This window comes from Anneissia japonica, unplaced genomic scaffold (genome assembly GCF_011630105.1).
Source record: "Anneissia japonica isolate Jap-2015-1 unplaced genomic scaffold, ASM1163010v1 scaffold1239_len605302_cov174, whole genome shotgun sequence".
NCBI lineage: Eukaryota > Metazoa > Echinodermata > Crinoidea > Comatulida > Comatulidae > Anneissia > Anneissia japonica.
The window spans coordinates 558,568-582,878 of record NW_022748776.1 but is presented as its reverse complement, the minus strand read 5'-3'; the positions used below and the strand labels follow the sequence as shown (position 1 = coordinate 582,878).

At 33.7% G+C, this 24,311-nt stretch overlaps 1 protein-coding gene across 2 annotated transcripts in view; it reads left to right on the top strand.

Moving 5' to 3' along the window:
- Positions 1–22,432, top strand: part of LOC117120963 (26S proteasome non-ATPase regulatory subunit 5-like) — a 31,190-nt gene extending 8,758 nt beyond the window's left edge. Inside the window, exons 2-7 of one of the 2 annotated variants that reach the window (XM_033266063.1) lie at positions 12,154–12,298; positions 13,750–13,992; positions 14,928–15,117; positions 15,597–15,785; positions 16,175–16,284; positions 20,744–22,432. In XM_033266063.1, coding sequence (XP_033121954.1) covers positions 12,154–12,298; positions 13,750–13,992; positions 14,928–15,117; positions 15,597–15,785; positions 16,175–16,284; positions 20,744–21,139 — 1,273 coding nt within the window. In that variant the 3' untranslated portion in view covers positions 21,140–22,432. Of the gene's footprint in view, positions 1–12,153; positions 12,299–13,749; positions 13,993–14,927; positions 15,181–15,596; positions 15,786–16,174; positions 16,285–20,743 lie in introns of both variants that reach the window. The other variant, XM_033266062.1, reaches the window with a different exon arrangement.
- Positions 22,433–24,311: the final 1,879 nt, after the last annotated feature.

Here is a 24,311-nt window from a genome sequence, read left to right as displayed (position 1 = left end):
TGCCTAACCAGTGCCCTAGTATATAGAGCCACTATAACAACACAAGAAAACACAAAAACATACATAGGTCTGTCAGGAGGACCTTTCAAGCAAAGGTATAACAACCACACGAAATCGTTTAGACACGATCAATACGAAAAAGAAACAGAACTCTCAAAACACATATGGCAACTAAAAAGAAAAGGTCATGAATATGCAATAAAGTGGGAGATCCTAAAAAAATCACACACACATGCGCAATTCAGGGCAATGTAACCTATGCATTGAAGAAAAACTAGCCATCCTATGCAACAAAGAACCCAACACAATTAACAAAAGAAACGAGCTCATCACTAAGTGCCGTCACAACAAATCTAAATATGAAAGGGATAGAAACAGGTGACAAATGGGTATAACATCAAGCAACAACCTAAGGCTGCCAGTTGTCTGATGACCGCCATAGGGCGCGAAACTCAGAGTAACAACCAAGCCAGAAGAAAACATTGCGGAATACATTATACTATACAACGCTCTACAGCTTATGTATTGAGAACTATATCTGCTAATACTGATACACCGTAATTTAATTTATGATACGCTCCTTGTTTATTAGTTGAGCACTTTATTCAATATTAGCCGTACCCTACGCCATGGAACCATTCAACCTGAACTATTCCGACAAGAACATCCCGTTACCGGCACCCAATGAATATCTAAAGATACTTCTAGAAAAGGTAGAAAGCGTCATCAAACGAATGAGATGGAAAGCTTTCTTTTTCGACAAAAAGACAGAAAAAGACGAAAACACCATAGACAAAACTGACGAAAACTACGGAAAATTTGGCTTCAAGTCTAAAAAGACACCACCACAAATAGAAGATATGATGCAATTCGAAAAAGAAATAATAGATATGACAACCAGCATATAATTCCGGAAAACAAAAAACCAATTCCAGTCCAAACTATCGGAAGACATCAAACAGATCAACTCCTCGAATGAGCTAATTATACCGGCAGACAAAACAAGAAACTTCTACAAGATGAACCAAGAAAACTACGAAAAATTGCTGACCCAAAACATAACTCAGAATTATAAGACTGCCCATACCAGCACAATCAATGAAATCAACACAGAATTCGACATAATCACCAAAGAATTGAAAATAAAAGACAGGATAAAGATAAAGACCACAAAGAAAACTTTGAAACCAACCCAAAATGCAGACTTATCAATCCAACAAAAAGTGAAATAGGAAAAGTAAGCAAGCATGTGCTAGACCGAATAAATAACGATATAAGGCAAAAAATACACGTAAAGCAATGGAGAAACACATCCGCCGTATTAGATTGGTTTAACAACCTGCAAGAAAAACAACATCTAACTTTCATCGTCTTCGATATCGTAGACTTTTACCCATCAATATCAGAAGAGCTCCTCACCAAAGTACTAGCATGGGCCATACAATACACATTTATTCCAGAAATAGAATACAGGACCATAATGCATGCAAGAAAATCCCTACTCTATGACAACAAAGAAAGAGCATGGGTAAAGAGGGAAACACGAAACGCATTTGACGTCACTATGGGCGGATTTGATGGAGCAGAAATCTGTGAAATAGTAGGACTATACTTACTACAGGAACTTGAAATTAACTTAAATGCCACTAGCATCAGCCTATACAGAGACGACGGCTTAGCCGTCCTAAGAAATCAAACTGCCAGAAAAGCAGACCTAACAAGAAAGAAACTCGTTAAAATATTTCAAGCACACGGCCTAAAAATAACCGTACAAACTAACCTGAAATCCGTAAATTACCTAGACGTGAACCTCAACCTGGAAACGGAAACATACCAGCCATACAGAAAACCCGGCAACCAACCCTTATACATAAATGCTCAGTCCAACCACCCACCCCCGATCATTAAATGCATCCCAGAAACCATAGCAAAACGAATATCGCAACTATCAACCAATCAGGAAGCTTTCCAAAAAACTGCACCCATATACAAAGAAGCGCTAGCACAAAGCGGATATGCAGAAAGAATACAATTTCAAGAAAACGAAGAAAGCAGTACACCAAAGAAAAGAAACCGAAGCAGAAACACAATCTGGTTTAATCCACCATACAGCAAAAACGTGAAAACCAACGTAGGCGAAACATTTCTGAAATTAATAAGCAAACACTTCCCAAGAGGACACAGATACCACAAACTCTTTAACCAAAACAACATTAAAGTCAGTTACAGTTGCATGAAAAACATTGGAACGATCATTAGTGCACACAATTCAAAAATCATCAACAAAACCAAAGAAGAAACACCCAGTAAGTCATGCAACTGCAGAAATAGCGAGAACTGCCCCTGTCTCTTATACACATCTAGATGTGTATAAGAGACAGATATATATACAGTGTAGGGTTCTTGATTACCTGACACCAGCAACCCTCCATTCTCCCCAGTCGGTAACATCAGACCTGATACTGGGTGTACCAAACCAAATACCAAAAAACTTGCAAGAAGTTTTGATCATGAAGCCTCCATATATAATTAATACAATACTTTGACATCATTATCTGTTCTCTTAGTGCCAAATTAAGTAGTATAATAGTAATAGTAAAGAAATAATACCATACACTTTTGTTTTCCTCTGACAAATATTAATTGTTTTTTCTACAATGATTCAACAGAACACCGTTCAGCCACACGTCATACAGTAACATTCTCCTTCTTCCAAAAACTTTCACACACACTTCAGGGGCGTTGGAAGCTATTTTTATTGGTCTGGCCAAATATACATAATCATCATTGCATTAACATGCCTTTTTTTCATTAGTTTTGTCTTTGTCTATAGCTCAAAACACGCACTATTCTATTATATCAATCATTCATACTTATTAAATATATCATTTAACCATTCATGCTTTATCATTTATATTTGTCACCATGGGATTTCATAAATATTTAACGTACGTACAAGTAATAGTAGTTAAACATTGCTTTAACAGTAGAAATGATATATTTAAAAATGATGTTTTACACTAGGCTTGCTAGTATGTTGCAAAAATACTTTAAAAGAATTGACACATACTCGTCTCGAACCAGGGCCATAGCTCAGCTACGGGTTGTACGCATCATGCATGTATATTGGGCGGCCTGGGCCATTTCATATTAATTTTTTTAATCAAAAAAGTGTAAATCGATCAGTTGAATTGATTAATAAGTAGGCCTATCTATCAGTTAATAAGTATCTAATAAAAATTGCTGATTTTCCCTGGCGTTTGTCCTACCTACCACCCTGACCGGGACTGTTGTAGGGCCTGAGTAGAACCCCTGTAGAAATGTACAGTACCTTATTCTAATATTGACCCTCCACCCAAAGTTGATGCCCCTGATTCTTATTGCACATATACTAGCAGTCTGTTATTTGAAAATCTAACATATTCACCTAGCTTAATTCAAGACATTTAATAGGTTTACTAAATAATGCATAGCATATTGTACCCTGTGTCCCTGTGTATTCGTAACACATGTTAATTTATTTAGGCTACATCTTTTTATAGGCTATGTATTTCAATATCCATCAAGTTGTATAAATATAATAGGCGCTCATATTGCATTATATACGGTAATATAATTTTGTTCCTGTTTCTTGCATTTTCATTTATTCATGGAGGAATATGCATACTGTATCCTATGTATACATACTGTAACACATGTTTTATTTAATTAGCATGCTGCCATTATTTTATAGCAAAATGTTGGGTTTTTATAGTTTTAATCTTTACTAAAATGGCTGGTCTGTTTCTGAGATACACATAGTAAATTTAAACAGTAATTTTTATTTTGAATTTTTGCTGCGAAGCAGCCAATTCATATTCTTGACCGTAATTTTACCTCTGAAAGGTCATTGTTTGTCAAAAAACAAGGGCCTAAGACGACTGAAAAGCGGAGTTTCCTTCTTTCATTCAGCCGGGTAAAATTAATTACTTTAGGCGACGTTTGTAGACTCACCAACACGTACCATCGTCCGCATGTCACGCTAGCCTTTATCCTACTCTAGGCCTAGACTAGCTAGGATGGTATAGGCCTAACCTTGAAGGGACGAAGGTCCCAATGAAAAACAACGTCGCTCCTTGATATCTAACATTGTCTATTTAACATCACAATAATTTATTATTAGACCTAGAGTTGTTTTTTGAATTGTACTCCACAAATGTCAGCCGATACCTCGCACAACTCGAGTAACGTCTCGTATTTATTGTTGTGACGTCATGGCTCGCTGGCTCCCACTTGTGATGTCTCGCACTTGTGATCAAATAACACGCTGGCTCGCACTTTGGCAACACTCTTTGGCAGTCAACTCGTCCCTAGAAAACCCGCCCTTGGAAACTTGCCCATAAAAAAATGTACACTTCCTAGACCATGCAGTCTTCAAAATAAAAATTGTAACCTTTGGTAATCAACTACATTTTCCACATACATAGAAATTTTTGAAACTTTATTAAAAAAATCCTAAACCATAATTCACCACTATAGACACTTTTTGACAAAAATGAAAAATGGACAATGGGTCGTGTTGCATATTATTTTTTTATATTTTTATTATTCATTACTTTCACTTGACTCGCATAAATAATTTTGTTCGAAGAACATTTATATGCAGTTGTACTTCGCAGCACTTCACTTGCAATTTGCAATTTCTAGTTACTACTTTACTATTTTAAATTGTTAATATCTTAACATATTTCTCGTCATTGCAAAGTTGTTCTGTCGTGTAATTTTTAATGTAATTTCATCCTTCTTAACCAAGACTGTTGCAAAGGAAAAACAAATTTCTATTTTAAAATGTACAATAAAGTGTTCTTGAATCTAGAATCTTTTTTTTAGGTATTTCACAACATCAGTCAACTTGTATAAATATAATAGACCTATAGTCATTGTTATTCATATTGCATTATATATTAATGTAATGTGTTCGTGTTTCTTGCACTTTATTTATTCATTGAGGAATAAGCATCTCATTTCATATAATTATGGAATTGATAAGAAATTTTGAACAATTTATTTTTATATAATTTTTTGCAATACACTGTGTTTCATATTATTTTAAAAACTAATTGTGATTTGGTCATTATTTTTCTAGATATAGCATTCTTAACCTGTGTAATGACTGCACTCTCGAAAAAGGGCCCATCGGAACCAAGTTTCACCACTGGGAAGTGGTAGGTTCGAGGGAGGTCCCAACCAGCCCCCTCCAAATTTGAATGTGCAGGTTAAGTTTGATTGCGTCAGAGAAAGTAGAATTTTTCTTACAAACGACATTGAGTTGTATATTATTGGTCCGGCCAAAACCGAACCAGCCTGACCGCTTCCGACGCCCTTGCACTCAGTCACTGGCGGTTCATCTACTGCAGGGGCGGTGCTAGTGGGGGACCAGGGGCAAAGGACCCCCGTCACTATCGCAATCGTATGGGTTGTGGTGGTAGCGCCAGATCTTCCCAGACAGGGGGCTGTTATCACGTCCCGACAAGGGGTTGGTACCCTCGACATGGGCCTCTTAACTTGCATGGTTTTATATAAAATTATTCTTTTTAAATAAAGAATATATACCATCAACACAATTTTTTCCCCAACGAAGGAAGGGGAAGGGGGTGCTAGGCTTCTCCGACGGTGGGAGGGGGTTGTGGAACCCTTGTATTGGAGCTTGGACCCCTCGTCGGGGAATTCCTGGCGCCGCCCCTGATCTACCGTCGCGCTTTCATCACACCTTTCATTTGCACTTCTTCTCCACTAATGATACTTTTTTGTAAAGAGATAACCCAAACATTTGTCGTCATAATGGCAAATCATTTGTCGTTGTTACATGAAAGGTTGGGTAACGAATGTAGTTTTAGCCCACCTTTTTTAGTCGCTCGTTTTGGAGTAATATAAGTCCATCCTACGACCGTGATACGGTCACATGCAGAGCACATGTTTCTAGCAGGATGAATAACATGTTCAGTGCTGCAGTTGCATTGTTGCGTCTCACTACCACCTAGTGGCTCAGTGTACTGTACTACGCTTGAAAATGAGTGCAGACTAACAGGAAGTCAGCAATTACTATACTATAGTTTTAATTAAATATTAATATTGTATATATATTATATACCGAGGCCCATAGTTTGCGGAACGTCGTAGTACTTTAATAATTGTTTTTATCTGTAGTTATAGTTATGCTTTATAGTTGTAGTTATGAGGGTCCTTTTATATTATTTTCTTAGTTTTTGTATTATTCTGTGCATTTGGACACCAAAATCAACCATATATCATAGAGTGTTCCCAAGATACATATTTTAGTGTTTTAGGTTGGGTCAATGACCTTTAACATCAAAAAATTTATTTCCCCACTCTCCTATCACCCTAACTTTGTTAGTATGCATTCCTACATAAGTAAGTTGAAATTTTATTCATTGTAATATTTTAAAATGATATATGCCAATTTAGTGACTAAAAAATACCATTTTAACATTTTGAACTTTGACCTACATTTTTAATTTTGTAAATTGATTATGATAATTTAAATATTATTTTCTTATTTGCTATCTAATTATGTGCATTTTGACACAAAGATCAACCATTATTATACTATAGAGTGTTCGGGAGATGCATTTTTTAGTATTTTAGACCGGGGTTATGAACTTTGACCCCTCATAAAAAAATTTCCCCACCCCCTAGCCCACCTAACTTTTTTTTGGTGTATCCTGGTATATATCCCTACACAAATCAGTTGAAATCTACTTCTTTCTAATTTTTTCACAGATTTTAATTTTGGGATACTATTACTTGACAGACCTTTCCTTCTTGAGATCTGTAATAGACAATGTAGTAGAAACCACTAACTGAATGGTGTTCATATCTGCCTAAGTTGATGTTGCACATACTTTCCATAATGTCACCTTGTCCTCAGCAAACCAAAAACTCTCAGATCTGATCTGATCTTCCAGTTAAGAATTGCTTCATCAACAGGGGGACTCAAGATTAGGTACTACGTTATTTTTGGCATCATACTGGATCATTTCCACACCTCTTAACAAAACAATGCAATGGTTATTAAGACACTGTCTCATGTAAACCCTATTAAGGTTAGCAGGGACTGAATACTACAACAGTCTGAACATCACCAGCAGTGCTTGTAGCATGCAGTACTCTGGTGCATGTTATACACTGCTCCATGGAGTCACAGTTTTAATTCACAAAAATGTTTACCTTGTTCTGAAAAATGAAATAAGAGTTGTTAGGTGCCGATGACAAAACCAGTTAAAAACATTTGACACACTGGTACTGTTCCTGCAAACCTGAGATAAAATGTCCATACAATTAAGCTCACAAACAAAACAGTAAATCATGGTAGTTTAAATTTTCCACCTACATCTTTTGAGAAACAGATAATTCCAGTTAATCATTATGCTACAAAAGCTCTGTTACAGCACCCTGAACCAACCAACTTGGATCGTAGACTGATGCTCCAAGCAATTAACTTTGTACATTAAGCAGTTTGTTGACTGCCTTGATTAAGTGTTTAGTGCAAACAAAGGTACATGATTCAGGGGCGGATCCCTGATTTGGAAGAGGGGGGTTCAAAACGTTTCCAAAAATACCCAAAATGAAAGGGGGTCCAGGGGTCCTCCCATGGAAAATTTCCCCCTTGAATCTGCCACTGTATAGGGAATCCTTTAACGCTCAGGTAACCTAGGGTTTTAAAACAAATACCGTATAGACCTATACTCACGTATAAACGAGGCTTAAAATAGCAAACTACGATCGAAAAAAGGGGGTCGTCTTATACGCACGACATTCAGATTTGATTTTTATATTTATATATTTATGTTCGTCTTATGTGCAAATGTTCGTCTTATGTGCGGATCGTCCGTAAATCTGGTTTTCTACTAGACGAATTTATTCACGCGAATCCAAAGCGTCGGCTTATGCACATGCGAACATGCTTAACACGCGAACTTACTACTGCAATGAAGCAACTAAATGTTGTATCAATGAAAGCAATTTTAAATATGGGAAAATACGATTTTGGTGGTGAAGATTTAAAAAATCATAAAATGGTATTATTTGGAAGATTACCCTTGCATTTGCCTCCATTTATCCAGCTAGACGCAGTATACAGGACCACAAAAAATTAGGAATTCCGACCATGAAACAGGGAGTCGTCTTATACGCCAGACATACAAATATCAACCAAAAATCTTCTAAAACTCGGGGGTTGTCTTATACACGGGTCACCTTATAGGACCTACGCGAGTGTATAGCGGTATTATTACGGAACCCATGCGGAAGTTCGGGTTCTCGTTACATTTTAAACGGTTGGTTGTAACAATAAACTCCAAGACTGTTTGCGACTACTAGATTCTACAAGTGCGTGGTTGGCTGGGTTGTTTTGGTCGGAAAAGAGAAATTTTCTCTGTGAATTGATTCTTGAACGAGATAAAGAAAGCTCCCTAATGACTCAAGCTACTGTATACCGTTATTATATTTTTAATAAAACCAATTTCTTCTAATTTCAAATACATTTTCCCCTGATTTTGTGATAATTCGTTATCACGCAAGTGCTAAATGCGTGACACATTTATGACCTCGCATGTGTTTCTGCAAAATGCGTTTCATCCAAAATCACTTTGAAATGCGGGACGGTTGGTAACTATGGCATAGATAACTGCCGGGCCCTAGGTAAAATTGGTAAAAATGCACCTGATCGGACATAGAGACAGAGCCTCTAGTGGGTACAGATACGGTATGGCATTAACGCTCAGAAATATCTAAAAAATATTTTGTTAAAAAAATTAAAGAATATTGAGAACAAACTATGGTCAAGTCATGTTATCGTTTAGGGCCTATTAAGCATTTCATGAATCTATGATATATTATAATATTGACAACATCATCAATAGAACATATAGGTGGAATTGTGTCCAACCCGTCGTGAAAATGTACTGAATACTCAGTACATGTGAAAACACTAATAGTGCAAAAATAGTACTCGCTGCTTACTTTGGCTCGAATTCAACCCTGGCCATCAGGTGCAAGCTCGGTGGTCTAAAGGCATGATGCCAGGCTAGTGATCTGGAGAATGTGGGTTCGAGTCCCACTGGAGAACAACTTGCAAATATATTTTGCAAGTGTTTTCACACGCACTGAGTATTCAGTTCATTACAGTACAGGTTGGGCAAAATTACACATATAGGCCCCCCTAATTGATTCTCCTGGCGCAAATCCAGTTACCATTCAATAATAGAACAGTCATCGACCTACTTGCAGTGAAGTGAATCTAAAATGTATTCATGAAGTTATGATGATCTGAATTGTTTGAAAACGTACACAATAATAGTTGAAGCAACTTTAAAATACCAAAAACACAAATGTGCGTGACGATATTGTATTGCTTTAGAAATGTGATTTCAAAAAGTGTATTAGTGCATCACGCACTGAGTAGGCCTATTGAATACATATTCACACAGGTTGGGCAAAATACATAAAGGCCCCCTAATTGATTCTCCTGACGCAAATCCAGGTATTGTCTATTCCATCACGATAATAACAATTACCATTCAATAATACAACATTCATCAACCTACTTGCAGTGAAGTGAATCTAAAATGTATTTATGAAGTTATGATGATCTGAAGTGCTTAAAAACGTACACAATAATAGTTGAACCAACTTTAAAATACCACAAATACAAATGTGCGTGACGATATTGTATTGCTTTAGAAATGTGATTTCAAAAAGTATATTAGTCCATTGTATACGTAAGGGCTTGTATTGTTGTTGTTTTTTTATTTGCAGCGTTTGGTAAATAGGTAGGCCTAATAGGTAAATTGTAATGAATATAATCAATAACTATAGCCTCTAAAACCTAATATTATTGAAGGGTCCTTTTAAAGTTTGAATAGGATTTTTTTAAAGTTAAATTTTTAGATCATTATACCTATTGAATGAGCCCCCAATAGCCCCGAGCCCCAGTGCTGTGCACTGCCCATACCTACGCCACTGGACCTGAGTATTATTAGTGGTTACATAACGTTTGCTATGCACTGTATCATGTGCTATAGAAGTGGAAGAACCATAATGTATTGGGAATGTACCGTACCTCTCTCTCTGGTAGGGCCTACAGTACAATCAGTTTAAAAGTGTAAGGTATAGGATAGTGTGGATTTTTAAACATTTTTCTAATGGTAATGTTCGAAATAAGTGTCAAGGAAAGTAAGTATGATTGTTGGGAAAAATTTTATTTTGAATTCTCACCCTGACCTTCGCTTGGGCGAAGTGGGCGAAGGTCTGGATCCGCGTCTAGTTAGCATGAATTTTGTAAGCCAGGACCCATAGTGTTTTCTTACGTTTCTTCACAGAGGGGGGGGGGAACGAACCCCCACCCCCTGAACCCTCTAGATCCGCCACTGTGATTAGAATCAAATATAGAATTTAAGCTAACAAAAACAACACATCCAAAACAAGTCTGTTATATTAGGCCTGTATTGAAAAAAAAAATGTAAATTCAAAAATTCGGCCAAATTCGGCCGAATATAGTTTGGCCGTGACTTTTCAAACGTTATGGCCAGGCAAATTTTTATACGGCCAGATTTGAGGAATCTGGCCGTCAAAAAGGCCAAATGGCAACCCTGAGTAGGATAAGGCTAGCGCGACATGCAGACGTTGGTACGAGTAGGTTAGTCTACAAACGTCGCCTAAAGTAATTGATTTTACCCGGCAGAACAAAAGAAGGAAACTCCATTTTTCAGTCGTCCTAGGCACTCGTTTTTTGACAAACAATGACCTTTCAGAGGTCAAATTGCTGTCAAGAATATGAATTGGCTGCTTCGCAGCAATAATGATAATAAAAAAATAACTTTACATAGGGAAAGCTAATCTAATTCATAAATAATAATAATAATAGGCTTAATAATAATAACAATAATACAATTAATCGTAAACATGATATAACTTTCTTTGATTTTTATATATACATATAAATATATATATATATATACATATATATTTGTCAACTAATCCCGCCAATGACAAAGGAGTTGTTTGGTATCCAAACACCTACCCAATGCCAATAAAATGTTTAAAACACTCTTTAATACCAATAAATCGATTAAAAAAGTCGGTCATTTTGAATTTCAAAATGGAGGCCCAAGGAGTGAATGAAAAAACTGGCACCCCCTTTTTTCTTAATCAGTAGTGTTTTTTGAGTTGTTTTAATATAATTGCCAAGAATCTACCCAAAATTTTGCTTTTTCTACATAAGGCAACAGACTACTGTCTGCAATAAGAGAATGCCAACAAAGCTAAAGAGCCAAGTATACAAAACAATGGCCAGACCAGTGGTACTGTACAGGGCTGAGACATGGGCCATCAAGGAACTACTGTACAGACGAAGAAGCTGGAGGTTGCTGAGATGAGGCAAGAGCGATCCATGGAGTTTAAATACACTGAAAGACCGAATGAAAAATGAGGAGATTCTGAAGAAGACAAACGTGATACTGTACATTGTGGAGATAAAATCCAAGAGTGCAGACTGAGATGGTACGAGATGGGAAGAGGTTGATATGATAAGATGGGCAGCAGAAAGAGTTGAAAATGGAAGCAAACCAAGAAAGAGATGGATATACTGCATCAGACAAGATGGAAGATTGGTGGAGCTAGAAGCAGTAACAGATCTCACCAAACAAACGGGATGATGAATTAAAAATGAAATTTTGTGTTACAAGACCAACCATTTTATTTGCCTTGGAAACTGACTTATTTATGTGTTCCTTAAAAAAGGTCAATTCACTATAAAAAAAAATATGCCAAGATCCTTTTCAGATAGCATTACATAATTTTTATTCAGATTAGTCTACTAAGGCCTCAATGTTCAATCTGAATTAGAATTTTATAAAAAAATTATAATGGGACATATCAATATTTATTTATTTATTTATTTATTTATTTAAGCTTTCTTTACCAGGGTGTAACCATTCAGAGACTAACACTGCTTTCCAAGGAAGCCCTGGTACATACAGTAATTGTAACAAAAATAATATACAGAAAACTATGTTTATATCTATCAATGACCATTGCTTACTTTAAAACTACTGTATCTCTGTTTTATTTTTATAATTCAAATTTTATTTTCAGCAATGAATTGAAAATTTCCAAAGCCATTTTAGATCGGTTATTGGAATGTCTTGAACCCGATGTCATATACTCACAGTTCCGAGATGAAATATTATCAGGCTTATGTCATCAAGATGATGATATTATGATACTGTGCTTAACTCAGGTGATTGTTTCTAGTGTATTTGTATAATTAAGAAACAAAAGTAAGTTAAAATAAATTATAATAAATTAAAATTCAGTTCAATTCAATTTTATTAGCTACTAGTGCCATCAAGGGCAAACATCAACAATTATTTACAATAATTATATACAATAAATACAAAACAAGTAATGCAATTATTAAATAAAGGGTTTTTTAAACTAATGGACCAATTCTATTGATGTTAAATTAAAGTATGGCTTGCTTAATATCAAATGTGGTGCAGAATCGGTCAATGTTTACAGTATAACTTAGGAATAAATTAAATTTTCCTTTTTCAAATTGAAATTTGTTATGTTTACAGTAATTGAGGATCAAAAAAGTGAAGTTATAGCTTACCATATTGAATTAAAAATCTACATTTTATCCTCAAAACAACATATGATTTTTTATTCCAAAATAAAATTGTTAACTTCATATGGTTCTTTAAATAGGTTTCTTTAGTTGTTTACTTATCATATATTATAAAAACAAAAAAATATGGTTAAATTATTCATTGTATTGAAAGTTTAGTTCAAGAAGGTGTACATCTAAAGAAAAAATAATCTGCTAATAAACTCAAGTCAGACATTCTGGCCAAATATGGAGAAATTTAAATCATTTACCTTCCAAATATGAAAAAATTTAATTCATTACCTTCCAAATATTGAAAATTTTAATTCATTACCTTCCAAATATGGAAAAATTTAATTCATAACTTCCCAAATATGGAAAAATTTAATTCATTACCTTCCTAATATTGAAAAATTTAATTCAGTACCTTCCAAATATGGAAAAATTTAATTCATAACTTTCCAAATATGGAAAAATTTAATTAATTACCTTCCTAATATAGAAAAATTTAATTCATTACCTTCCAAATATGGAAAAATTTAATTCATAAATTCCCAAATATGGAAAAATTTAATTCATTACCTTCCTAATATAGAAAAATTTAATTCATTACCTTCCAAATATGGAAAAATTAATTCATTAGTATCCGAGTTATAAACATTAGTATTCACGTACTTGCTATCTTGAGAAAAAGATGCACTGAAAAATACCAATGTGATTATTTCTTATACAGTTGAACTCGCCTAATTCAAATCCAAAATGGCATTGAAAAATTGTTTGACTTAAATAAAATTTGACTAACAGATTGTTAATTAATGGAAAACACAACAACTTGGCATGTAAAATAGGATCGACTTTGAAATTATTCGAGTTAGGTAAAGTCAACTTAGGCAAGTTTAATTTGAAGAACTGATAGAAGTATTGAGTGAAATTGACAGAAAGTGTTAGCTAACTATTAAAAAAAAAAATTATATAAACCTATGTTTATGTACAACAATGGATGTGGTTCATACTTGGTGGATAATCTACATATTTTTAAATATATGTGTATGATAATTTTGATTTCTGTCTTTTTCCATAAGATTAAAAGATATGTAAACTGTGGGGATGCTATAGATAACCTAATCTGTGACATAGGTCTTCTTCAAGCAGTCATCCGGTGTCTAGGAGTAGAAAGTCTCGCAGTTGCTAAGGTTGCCAGCAGTATATTAAGTGCAGTTGGAAATTATCCTGTAGGAATAGGAGTTATGTTTGCAAATCCACTGCTGGAAGAATTTAAGGAAAATATGAAGAAGACTGATGTTGTACGTTACAGAGTATATGATGTGAGCAAATATTTAAATTTATTTATGTTTAATATTACCTGTATTACAGGTAATATCAGGTCACTACTGTTACAAAAGTCTTAGGGCCACTTTTATCATGCATCATCATCATACATCATCATCTTCATCTCCAATCATCATCAATATCTTCGTCATTCCAATCATCATCAATATCTTAATCATTCCAATCACCATCATCTCAATCATCATCATTAATGTCATCATCCTCCTCCTCATCATCATGATCTATATGCCCATTAATCTTAAATATAGTATTCAGAGCCACAGACCATTTTGGTTCTGCATTCATTATTTACACACAATGATTCTGTTTCATGAATTTATTATTTCCACACAATGATTCTGTTTCAGGTAGACATAACATTCTAATCAACACTAGAGATTTAACCAAACCTAAAAAAATACAATATCTGCTGGTTCTCCTACTCACTCTTAAAACACTACAAATTGCACAAAATATATGAAAAACGTTACCACCTAAACTGTACATCTTGGTTCCTTTGTGTCTGTTGTTTCTATTTCCGTTGATGATGTAGTATAAGAGCTAAAAAATGAAAAATCCAATTCCATGTAACTGTAACATACAATTAAAATTGTGAACGAGAAAAATATTATCCTTGTTAGTTAACGGACAGTAATATAGTACATTATTTTTTGTATTTGTTTGCATTGACCCTTAAATTGGCTGGTTATGTTTTTTTTGTAGTAAAATATCTGTAACTCAGGGAAAACAATTTAAATTTGTTTTTTCAATCTGTTTATGGTAAGTCAATAACTTACCTAATACTTCTTTAAAATCAGCTACTCAACATTCTAATTTCAATTTTAAATTTTATACATATTTTTAGGCTAACAGTACATCACATTTATAGTCTGGTAATATTAAATTAAATTAATTCTTTAAAAAATTTCAGGTAGTCACAAGCATTGCTGTCTCTAATCCTGATGCTTTTGATAATGGCAACCTTTCTGATATTCTCCACATGCTCATGTCAGAGGTCACAAAAGATGATATACTTGTGCAAATGAACAGCATTGAGATGATAAGTTCGTTGGCAGTTACTAAGAATGGTCTAAGCTACCTTGAAAAACATGGAATTGTTGGTAAAATGGAGGAGATGATTGAGTCAAGTGAATCTAATCCTCTAGTTAATCTGTTAATGCCAGGTGTTTTTTTTTTGTTGTTTTTTTGTTTTAACAAACTCTTGAACTCTTGATCTACACTATTATCTTTATGGGAATTATGGCAAACTGTCTTTAAGCTTGGGGAAAGCTTCTTTTTGGTTCCTATAAAAATAGGAACCTGTGGCTACGTTCAGACTTGAAGATATAACCCAGTCTTACGTTACTGCATGGCTCAAGGTTAAGCCCGGCTTAACTTTGCCAAGCGTTCAGACTAGCTGGATTACCCAGATGTGAGCTTCAATCCAATGGCCACCTATCTTAAAATACTCATAAATGTAATAGTAGCCTACTGTGTAGATCACATGGTAGTTACCTTCATAATTATTACTAGTATTATTATTTATCCAAATGTATGCTTTTGTATATTTACATATTTGTTTAATGCAATTTTTATTCAGCATTGATCAAGTTTTTTGGGAGTCTGGCATGTCATGATCCAAAGGAAATTTGTGAAAAACACCGTACTTTCCTAAAGACTACATTTGATTTACTTGGAACTGAAGATGCTGTCGTGCGAGGTGTTGTTGTTGACACAATTGGTATCATTGCATCATCGTTAGAAGGGAAATTTGCTCTTAATAAGCAAGGTGAGAGTATCATGTTTTCATGTTATCATGTTATAGTAGGGGGAAAACTGTGGGGACCCCTTCCTGAAAAAGCTTGCACCATCCAGGCACGCCTCTCTGAGTAAAAGCATTATGCTCAAGTACTGTAGTTCCAGATGGCCCTCTTAATCTTCGATTTCCCCCCCCCTTCCCCTTTGAACTTAAATTTTGCACCCCCACCCATTAGTTTTCTTTTTAAATTTAATTTATTTGTTCATTTTAGCATGGTACCAGAAAGCCTTTTAAAAACTTTAACCAGGCTCTCTATCAGGGTAATGGCTGTGAATGCAAAAAAAAAACGTGATAGGCTTTGATACTGTAGATAACGTATTGAAATTTTTTTGATTTTTTAATAATTATTCTATAATAAGGTGAGTGCATGAGAGATGTCATGAAGCAACTGGGTCACATGATCAAACATCCACCAATCGAAGTGAAGAAACGGGCTCTAATTTGTCTTGTCAATATTTTCAGCATCGCAGTAAGTAATCATATTAAATAAATTCATATTACAACTTTAGAATAATAACAACTAAATGTATCATTTAGATGAAAATATATTAATATTACTTTGTCATAATGTAACTATACCATAATAACATAATACAGTTCACCTTCCAATTCAGAACCACTCTAATTACAAGACCAGTTATTCAAAGTACCATCTGATCACCTATCTCTTCACACTAATCTTACCCTTCTGAAGCCCCTCTAATTTGAGACCGTGGTAAAATGATCTGTAATACAAGACCACTTTTTAGAAAAAAAGAAAATTAACCAGACAAGTTTTAAACATCAAATGCACTGTAATTTTGACATCAATGCGTATTTAAAAATTAATATAGATGTTCATTTGACATAATTATTTTATCCATCCAATGAAAGAAGCTTATGGCTAATGCATTTTGGCTGTTTTTAGTACTTTAATTTGAAAGGGGTATCTGACATTATGCTGCCATATTTGAACACAAATATGACTATTATTAATTCTAAAAAGGATGCAGTAAAGGCATAATTAACTATAACATTCACACAAAAATGATTAATCTTTATTGACTGAACCAAACTAGTCACTGATTTTACTATAAAATTTCAGTTTTTAAAAATTTATCCACTAGGAGTCTTTCTTTATGTGGGTCAGTGACTGGATATGGGAGAACTTTGATGTATTCTTATTGATGCCATGATCATTTAGTTTCTATGGTTTGAATGTTTGCCATTAAATTATAAAGCCCTTTTCAGTTCCTATTCATGTAATGCAAAGGAACTCTAGTAATCACTCTTGTGTGTGTGTGGGTGTGGGTGCGTGTGTGGGTGTGTAGACATTAAAAGTTTAATTTTACATGCGTCAGCAAAATTTTTCTGACATTTTGTTTTTACATTGCAATGATGTCAAACACGAAGAGAAAACATGAAGTTCTTAGTGTTAGTGTTCTGGTCAGTTAGTGGTTTGAACAATTATAAAATATTACTCAATCGTATGTCCTATTGAAATATGAGTATGAATTTATATGTAATAATATATGTCTTAACCATCTAAATTAGGACCAAAAAAAAAAGATTCAATTCCCGTACACATTGGCAGTTCTTTATTTTGCAATTTTTTTTGAAAAATTTTCTCATTGGAAAGGACATACATGTAAGACAAATAAACATTTCTTAAATACAATAAATTGTTTTCAATTTAAAACAATTAACTACAAGTGCATTTTTCAATTTAAGTCATGTAACTTACATCGCTATTTTCCTGCATAGGAACGTTGACGTCTACTCTGGTTTCATGGTGCCTTTCCTTCTGTACACTTCAACTTTTACCCCCTCCATGTTTTTTGTTTAAAATACAGTGTTGAAACAGCTTTCGTAGTATTTGTTGGCTGCATCAGATGAACTCTAACTGTATTGGGACCTGCCATAAGCCACTGCATTTCAGTTCTAGTGATTTGGACGATACAGAAGCAGGCTGGTTCCCCCAGGACATTTTTTCTCCTAGAAACTTTCCCCCCTCTGACATTTTCCCCCACCCAAGGACAATTTCCCCCTCCCCCCTTACATCATGCGTTAAATAAAACAAGAATTTGAATACAAGGAATACATCAAGATTTATCATTCATAGGAAGTTCTTACATGTGCTCTTTGTAGTTATTATATTTTTATTATTGTTATTATTATCATTAATTTATTATCCATGCAGAATAAATAAGGTTCTTACATTTGCTCTTTGTAGTTATTATATTTTTATTATTGTTATTATTATTATCATTAATTTATTATCCATGCAGAATAAATAAGGTTATTACACTCTTTATTGTTATTAATTTATTATTATTATTATTATTATTATTATTATTATTATTATTATTATTATGTTACTAAAACCTACCTTAAGGTGAACTTAGACAATGGAGAAATTAGAGAACAATTAAAAAAATGATGTTAAGGGGAAAATAACACAAAAGGTATTAATAATAATAATAATAATAATAATAATAGTAATAATAATAACAATAATAACAATAATGATGATGATGATGATGATGATGATGATGATGATTGAATTATAAAAAAAGAAATTGAACACTGAATCAAATTCAAATGGATTATATTCAATTGTATAAAAGAATTGTTTAAACTTGGTTCCAGTTGCTAAAACACTTACTGTAACTAAATTATTGATTCTGTCATTTAGAAACAGAACACAGAATCAAATTTAAAGGGAATATATTCAATTCTATTAAAGAAAAGTTTAAATTTGGTTCCAGTTCCCCCTTACATCATGTGTTAAATAAAACAAAAATTTGAATACAGGAATACATAAAGATTGATCATTCTTTTATATTATATTTTTATTAAATCAGTTGCAAAAGTAACAACAGTATTTACATGGAAATATTTATACATTATTATTATTATTGTTGTTATTATCATTGAATTATTATCCATGCAGAATAAACAAAGTTCTTACATTTGCTCTTTGTAGTTATTATATTTTTATTATTGTTATTATTATCATTAATTTATTATCCATGCAGAATAAATAAGGTTCTTACACTCTTTATAGTTATTAATTTATTATTATTATTATTATTATTATTATGTTACTAAAACCTACCTTAAGGTGAACTTAGACAATGGAGAAATTAGAGAACAATTAAAAAAATGATGTTAAGGGGAGAATAACACAAAAGGTATTAATAATAATAATAATAATAATAATAATAGTAATAATAATAACAATAATAACAATAATGATGATGATGATGATGATGATGATTGAATAATAAAAAAAAGTATTGAACACTGAATCAAATTCAAATGGATTATATTCAATTGTATAAAAGAATTGTTTAAACTTGGTTCCAGTTGCTAAAACACTTACTGTAACTAAATTATTGATTCAGTCATTTAGAAACAGAACACAGAATCAAATTTAAAGGGAATATATTCAATTCTATTAAAGAAAAGTTTAAATTTGGTTCCAGTTCCCCCTTACATCATGTGTTAAATAAAACAAAAATTTGAATACAGGAATACATAAAGATTGATCATTCTTTTATATTATATCTTTATTAAATCAGTTGCACAAGTAACAACAGTATTTACATGGAAAATATTTATACATTATTATTATTATTGTTGTTATTATCATTGAATTATTATCCATGCAGAATAAACAAAGTTCTTACATTTGCTCTTTGTAGTTATTATATTTTTTATTATTGTTATTATTATCATTAATTTATTATCCATAATAAATAAGGTTCTTACACTCTTTATAGTTATTAATTTATTATTATTATTATTATTATTATTATTATTATTATTATTATTATTATTATTATTATTATTACTATGTTACTAAAACCTACCTTAAGGGGAAATTGAACACTGAATCAAATTCAAATGGAATATATTCAATTGGATAAAAGAATTGTTTAAATTTGGTTCCAGTTGCTAAAACACTTACTGTAACTAAATTATTGATTCACTCATTTAGAAACAGAACACAGAATCAAATTTAAATGGAATATATTCAATTCTATAAAAGAAATATTTAACACACTTAACTACATTAATGATTCATTTGGTTCCAGTTGCTAATATATATATTCAGTTCTATAAAAGAAATGTTTAGATTTGGTTCCAGTTGCCGAAAAACTTAACCACATAAAAGATGCATTTGGTTCCAGTTGCTAAAAAAACTTTGTGAAGACCACTTGCAGTTTTGGCCTTTGTTTTTCAAGGTTTTTCGGATTTGATCTAATTCTGATGATTTTGTAGACCACTGTTTAGACATGGTCTCCATTAGTATTAATTATCTAAGAAGCAGTTTGTTGAACATTGGGTAATATTACTGGTGCATGATTATTTTCTCTGTTACATTCTTGGAGAAAGTAAATACACTTTCCTGATATGAAAGAAAAAATTCAAGCATGTCTTTTTTTAGTAAAATCTGCTGGTACCCACTGATACAGCTAGGTAGACTAAAGCAATGTAGATACGTGCTCAAGCACACAAGCGAAATGCACAACAAAGGATTGAAGCCCAGAACTCGAGGTTTGGAAACCAAACCATTCTCACTGTCTCAAACCGCTTCCACACGTTTGTACATCTGCTAATAAGAGGATAAAAAAAAATGTAAATATTTAATGTATAAGCATTCAAATATTTAATTTAAGGTATTCAGTGCTACCTGGGCTTGGTAAGTGATAGGTAGCCAGCTATGCCTCCTCTTTACCTACTAGCCTACACAGTGACATATCTAGGAGTCGATATGTAGGGGCTGATGGGGGTGCGAATGTTAAGTTGGGGGGTGGTAGTTAGAAAATAAGGTGATATGACGAGGTGATTTTTTATTGAGCATTGTTATTTTCCTTGGCTTGAACTGTGTATTTAGCTAATAATTCAATAGCATCATCAGTATATAATTTTTACATTAACAGGTTGAACAGCAGAATGATGATGTGTTATCTATGTTGGAAAATTGGTTTTGTCTGATTGATTCTAGTCCTCTGGATATCATCTTGTCAATATGCCAACAACCTTTCCAAGAGCTCCGTTGTCCAGCGCTAGCAATCATAAATGCCATTGCCAATCAGAGTTGGGGTCAAGCATTGCTTAATTTGCAGCCTGGTTTCAAGGAGTACCTGCTGGACAGGTCAACAGAAAATGAAAAATCTGGAAAGGTGGCAAAATATAAAATTGTAGAAACTTTAGTGGAGACTTCGACAACTTGCTCATATTTTGGATCGCCATATTATATCAAGCTAAAAAAATTCAAAAATGAAGGACCATTTTATGTACAGACTGAAACTGAAGTTGCAGTTCAGAGGGAGTGATATCAGAAGGTAGAACATTGATTGTTTTTTTTTTATTGTATAAATTACCCATCTCAACACTCCTCTTGGTAGGAGTAAAGCTACGTTCACATCAAGCCCGGATTCCGGTCCGGAGAAAAAATCGTGAAAAATGGGTTCAGTGGTAAAGAATGGGACCGTTCACATCAAATTTGTATGATTTTCAATCCGGACTCCGGATCTGTACTGATGGATCTGAGAGCCATTTGTATCCTGAAATCGTACGTTTTATTTTCTTGGACCAATGAGCAACAAGCTTGGTTGGTTCAAACCAATCAAACGCATACATACTTAACGCGAAGAACCGTGTTCCGTGTGCGATGTGAACGCAGCGTTCAAAAAACTTAGCAACTCACGATTTTTTGACTGGGCTCCGGACCGTATCCAGGCTTAATGTGAACGTAGCTTTAGACCTGGCTGAGTTTGAACCAGGGTCTTCAGAAGCAGGAACAATATATCTCGCTCAAGTGCTCATCTCAATTAATACAGTGGAAAAACTGGTAAATTGAAACTGAAGATTCCGTCATAAAATATATAACGATCGATCCATTTTTTTTACATGCTCCTCATAAAGTGTTATGGAAAAGTATGTAAAAATTGTACCAAAAATAGTACTTTTGGTTTGTATTAAGAGTGTCATTTGAAAAAGTGGCAAGGACCATCATCATTGTCATATTATCGTCAACAATGTAATGATCACCGGTGTAACGTTGGAGCCAGAATTCCCTGTGGCATCATATGACGATGGGGTGGGGGCTTGTGAGTCTGACACTGCTCTTAGACACTAGAGCCATTTTCGGCTTGTTGGTAACATGCAATATGAGAGACACATTGTATATCAACAAATATAATACAAAATCAAGGCTTTATGATTAAACAAATACTCTAATGAAGTTTATTGTCTAGGTTTTCAATTTAAAAAATTGAGATTGATGGTCTTGTGAATAAGTTAAAAATAAATGAGAAACATACCATGTTATGGTAATCTTTTTTCTGCTTTTTTATTTACCAAGATAGGCTTAATAATTTTTCTTTAAAAAGAACATCAAAGAATGTTATTTATTATTTCAAAGAGTTGTTACCAAGCCTAATCATAATGTGAAAGGTTTAAATGCATATTTAATATACATTAAAAACAATTGTATGTTCTTTAAAACCATTATTTTAAATTCCGATTTCTGTGTTATCAACTACCTAAGCCAGAAACATGTTTTAAATATACCACTTTTCACTACAGTTTCTGAATAAAAATTCACCTGAAATTACAAAATTCTTTAATTTATCTTTGTAGCCTACAACTCTTGTTTCTGCTTTATAATATGCAAACTATGAGTTAACACATTAGATTCCAGATTCACTTTTCATTCTTAATCCCCGTTTAGAAAACTAACACTTTCAAGTTGCCATATAGTATATTTTTTAACATAAAGCTGTGATAAAGCATTACAAAAGCAAACCAATGCACATGCCACACTTTAATTGCACTTTTGTTTATCTGTAATTTAATTTTGTTTGTAATAAATAATTCTTTCACAATCTTTTTATTACCTTCAAATCCAACAGCAAGTATACACTCGCCACTTACAAGATGGAATGATGTTTTATATAGTCTCTCTATGAGACTTATGAAGTAGAGCCATTTTCAGTCATGGGAAAAAGTCCAGCTGTGACAAATTAAACCCAGGGCCCTGGGTTTAAGGCATCTTAACTCCAAACTCTACAACTCAGAAGTGATCTGAAAAGATTAAGCAACCCATCTAAATTGTTTCCGCGACTCAAGAAAAGTGCTTTTTCGTAATTTTCAGAAAAGCCAAACACTGAAATGAACAAAAGTAACAGTCTCAATTTGTCCTATGTTTGCATCAATTGACAATTGCCTGTTATGCCCTAATATCTAATAGCATACAATAACATTACAAGATCTGTTGTTGATTGAAATTTATTTCATAATGGCTTGTATAGGCCTACATTGTACAATGTAAGCCTATATATATCAATAATTTTCACTTGTATTTATAACAGGATAGCAGCCTATTTTATCATAATAGTTTTGTACATGATACTGAATATTGAAATACATTCAAGCAGAGAGATCTTATACAGTACAGTACTGCATTAAAACTGGCTTTTATCTTTTGGTATAAAATGGATACAGTGGATACGTATAATGATGCTCAAATAAACGGCCCTTAATTTAAATGTGGAACTACAACAATTACTGTCAAAATGTGTATTATATGATCATAAAGACTTATTGATCCTAACCAGGTTGGAAAAAATGTACTCAATGTTTTCAAACAATCATACTTATTTTCCTTGTCATACCAAAAAAAAATTTGTTTCGATTTTTATTTACTTAATGAAGTACACAAGACTTTTGATGTCGTGTGCTGAATGTTCAATTTTATAATGTGGAGGAATGAGTGATCCAGTGATTCGAAATACACTATGGGTCCCGGGAAAGTCTTTCACATAGGGTGTTAATACCATCTCAGTCCCACCATGGTTTGGGCTGAGATTTTATGATTACGGGACCTCTACATGGCCGGAAATGGCGGGGCGCCACATTGTTTGAATTCCCACCATGCATTTCGGTGGAACACTTTTTTTCTGTGGAGAACTTATCTTGTATTTTAAGTATCTTTGCTATTAACTGTATATGGTCACGAAGTGATTGTCATAATGACCATATTTAGCCATGTCACATGTTTTTGTCAAACAAAATTTGATAATCTGGACAGGGCTTAGGCCTAAGTCTTGATAAAAAATGACCGATTTTAGCAGGATTAACCACCAAGTTGCAGCTGCTTCCAATGATATTAGAATAAGCCTAGAGGCGTATTAAATTGACTACTGTAATTGTAAATTCAACATGTAAGGGAGGGTGAGGATTGGAGTGGGAGCAACGGGCACCCTGTGATCCTCTTGAAAAAATGAGTTCTGTAAATCCATTTATTTATAATCCTACCACAAGAATTCTAAGTCCGAAGTGTGGAACCAATCTAACCAATCAGAAGAGTGCCAGGTATACGCGGGTGCCCAACAAACAGGTACGTACCTGTTGTCCCACAAACGCCCATGTTTACGTAAATTTACGCTATGGTTTTGTGGGACCTTAGCGACAATGTCGGGGGGGGGGGGGGGGGGGACAGAG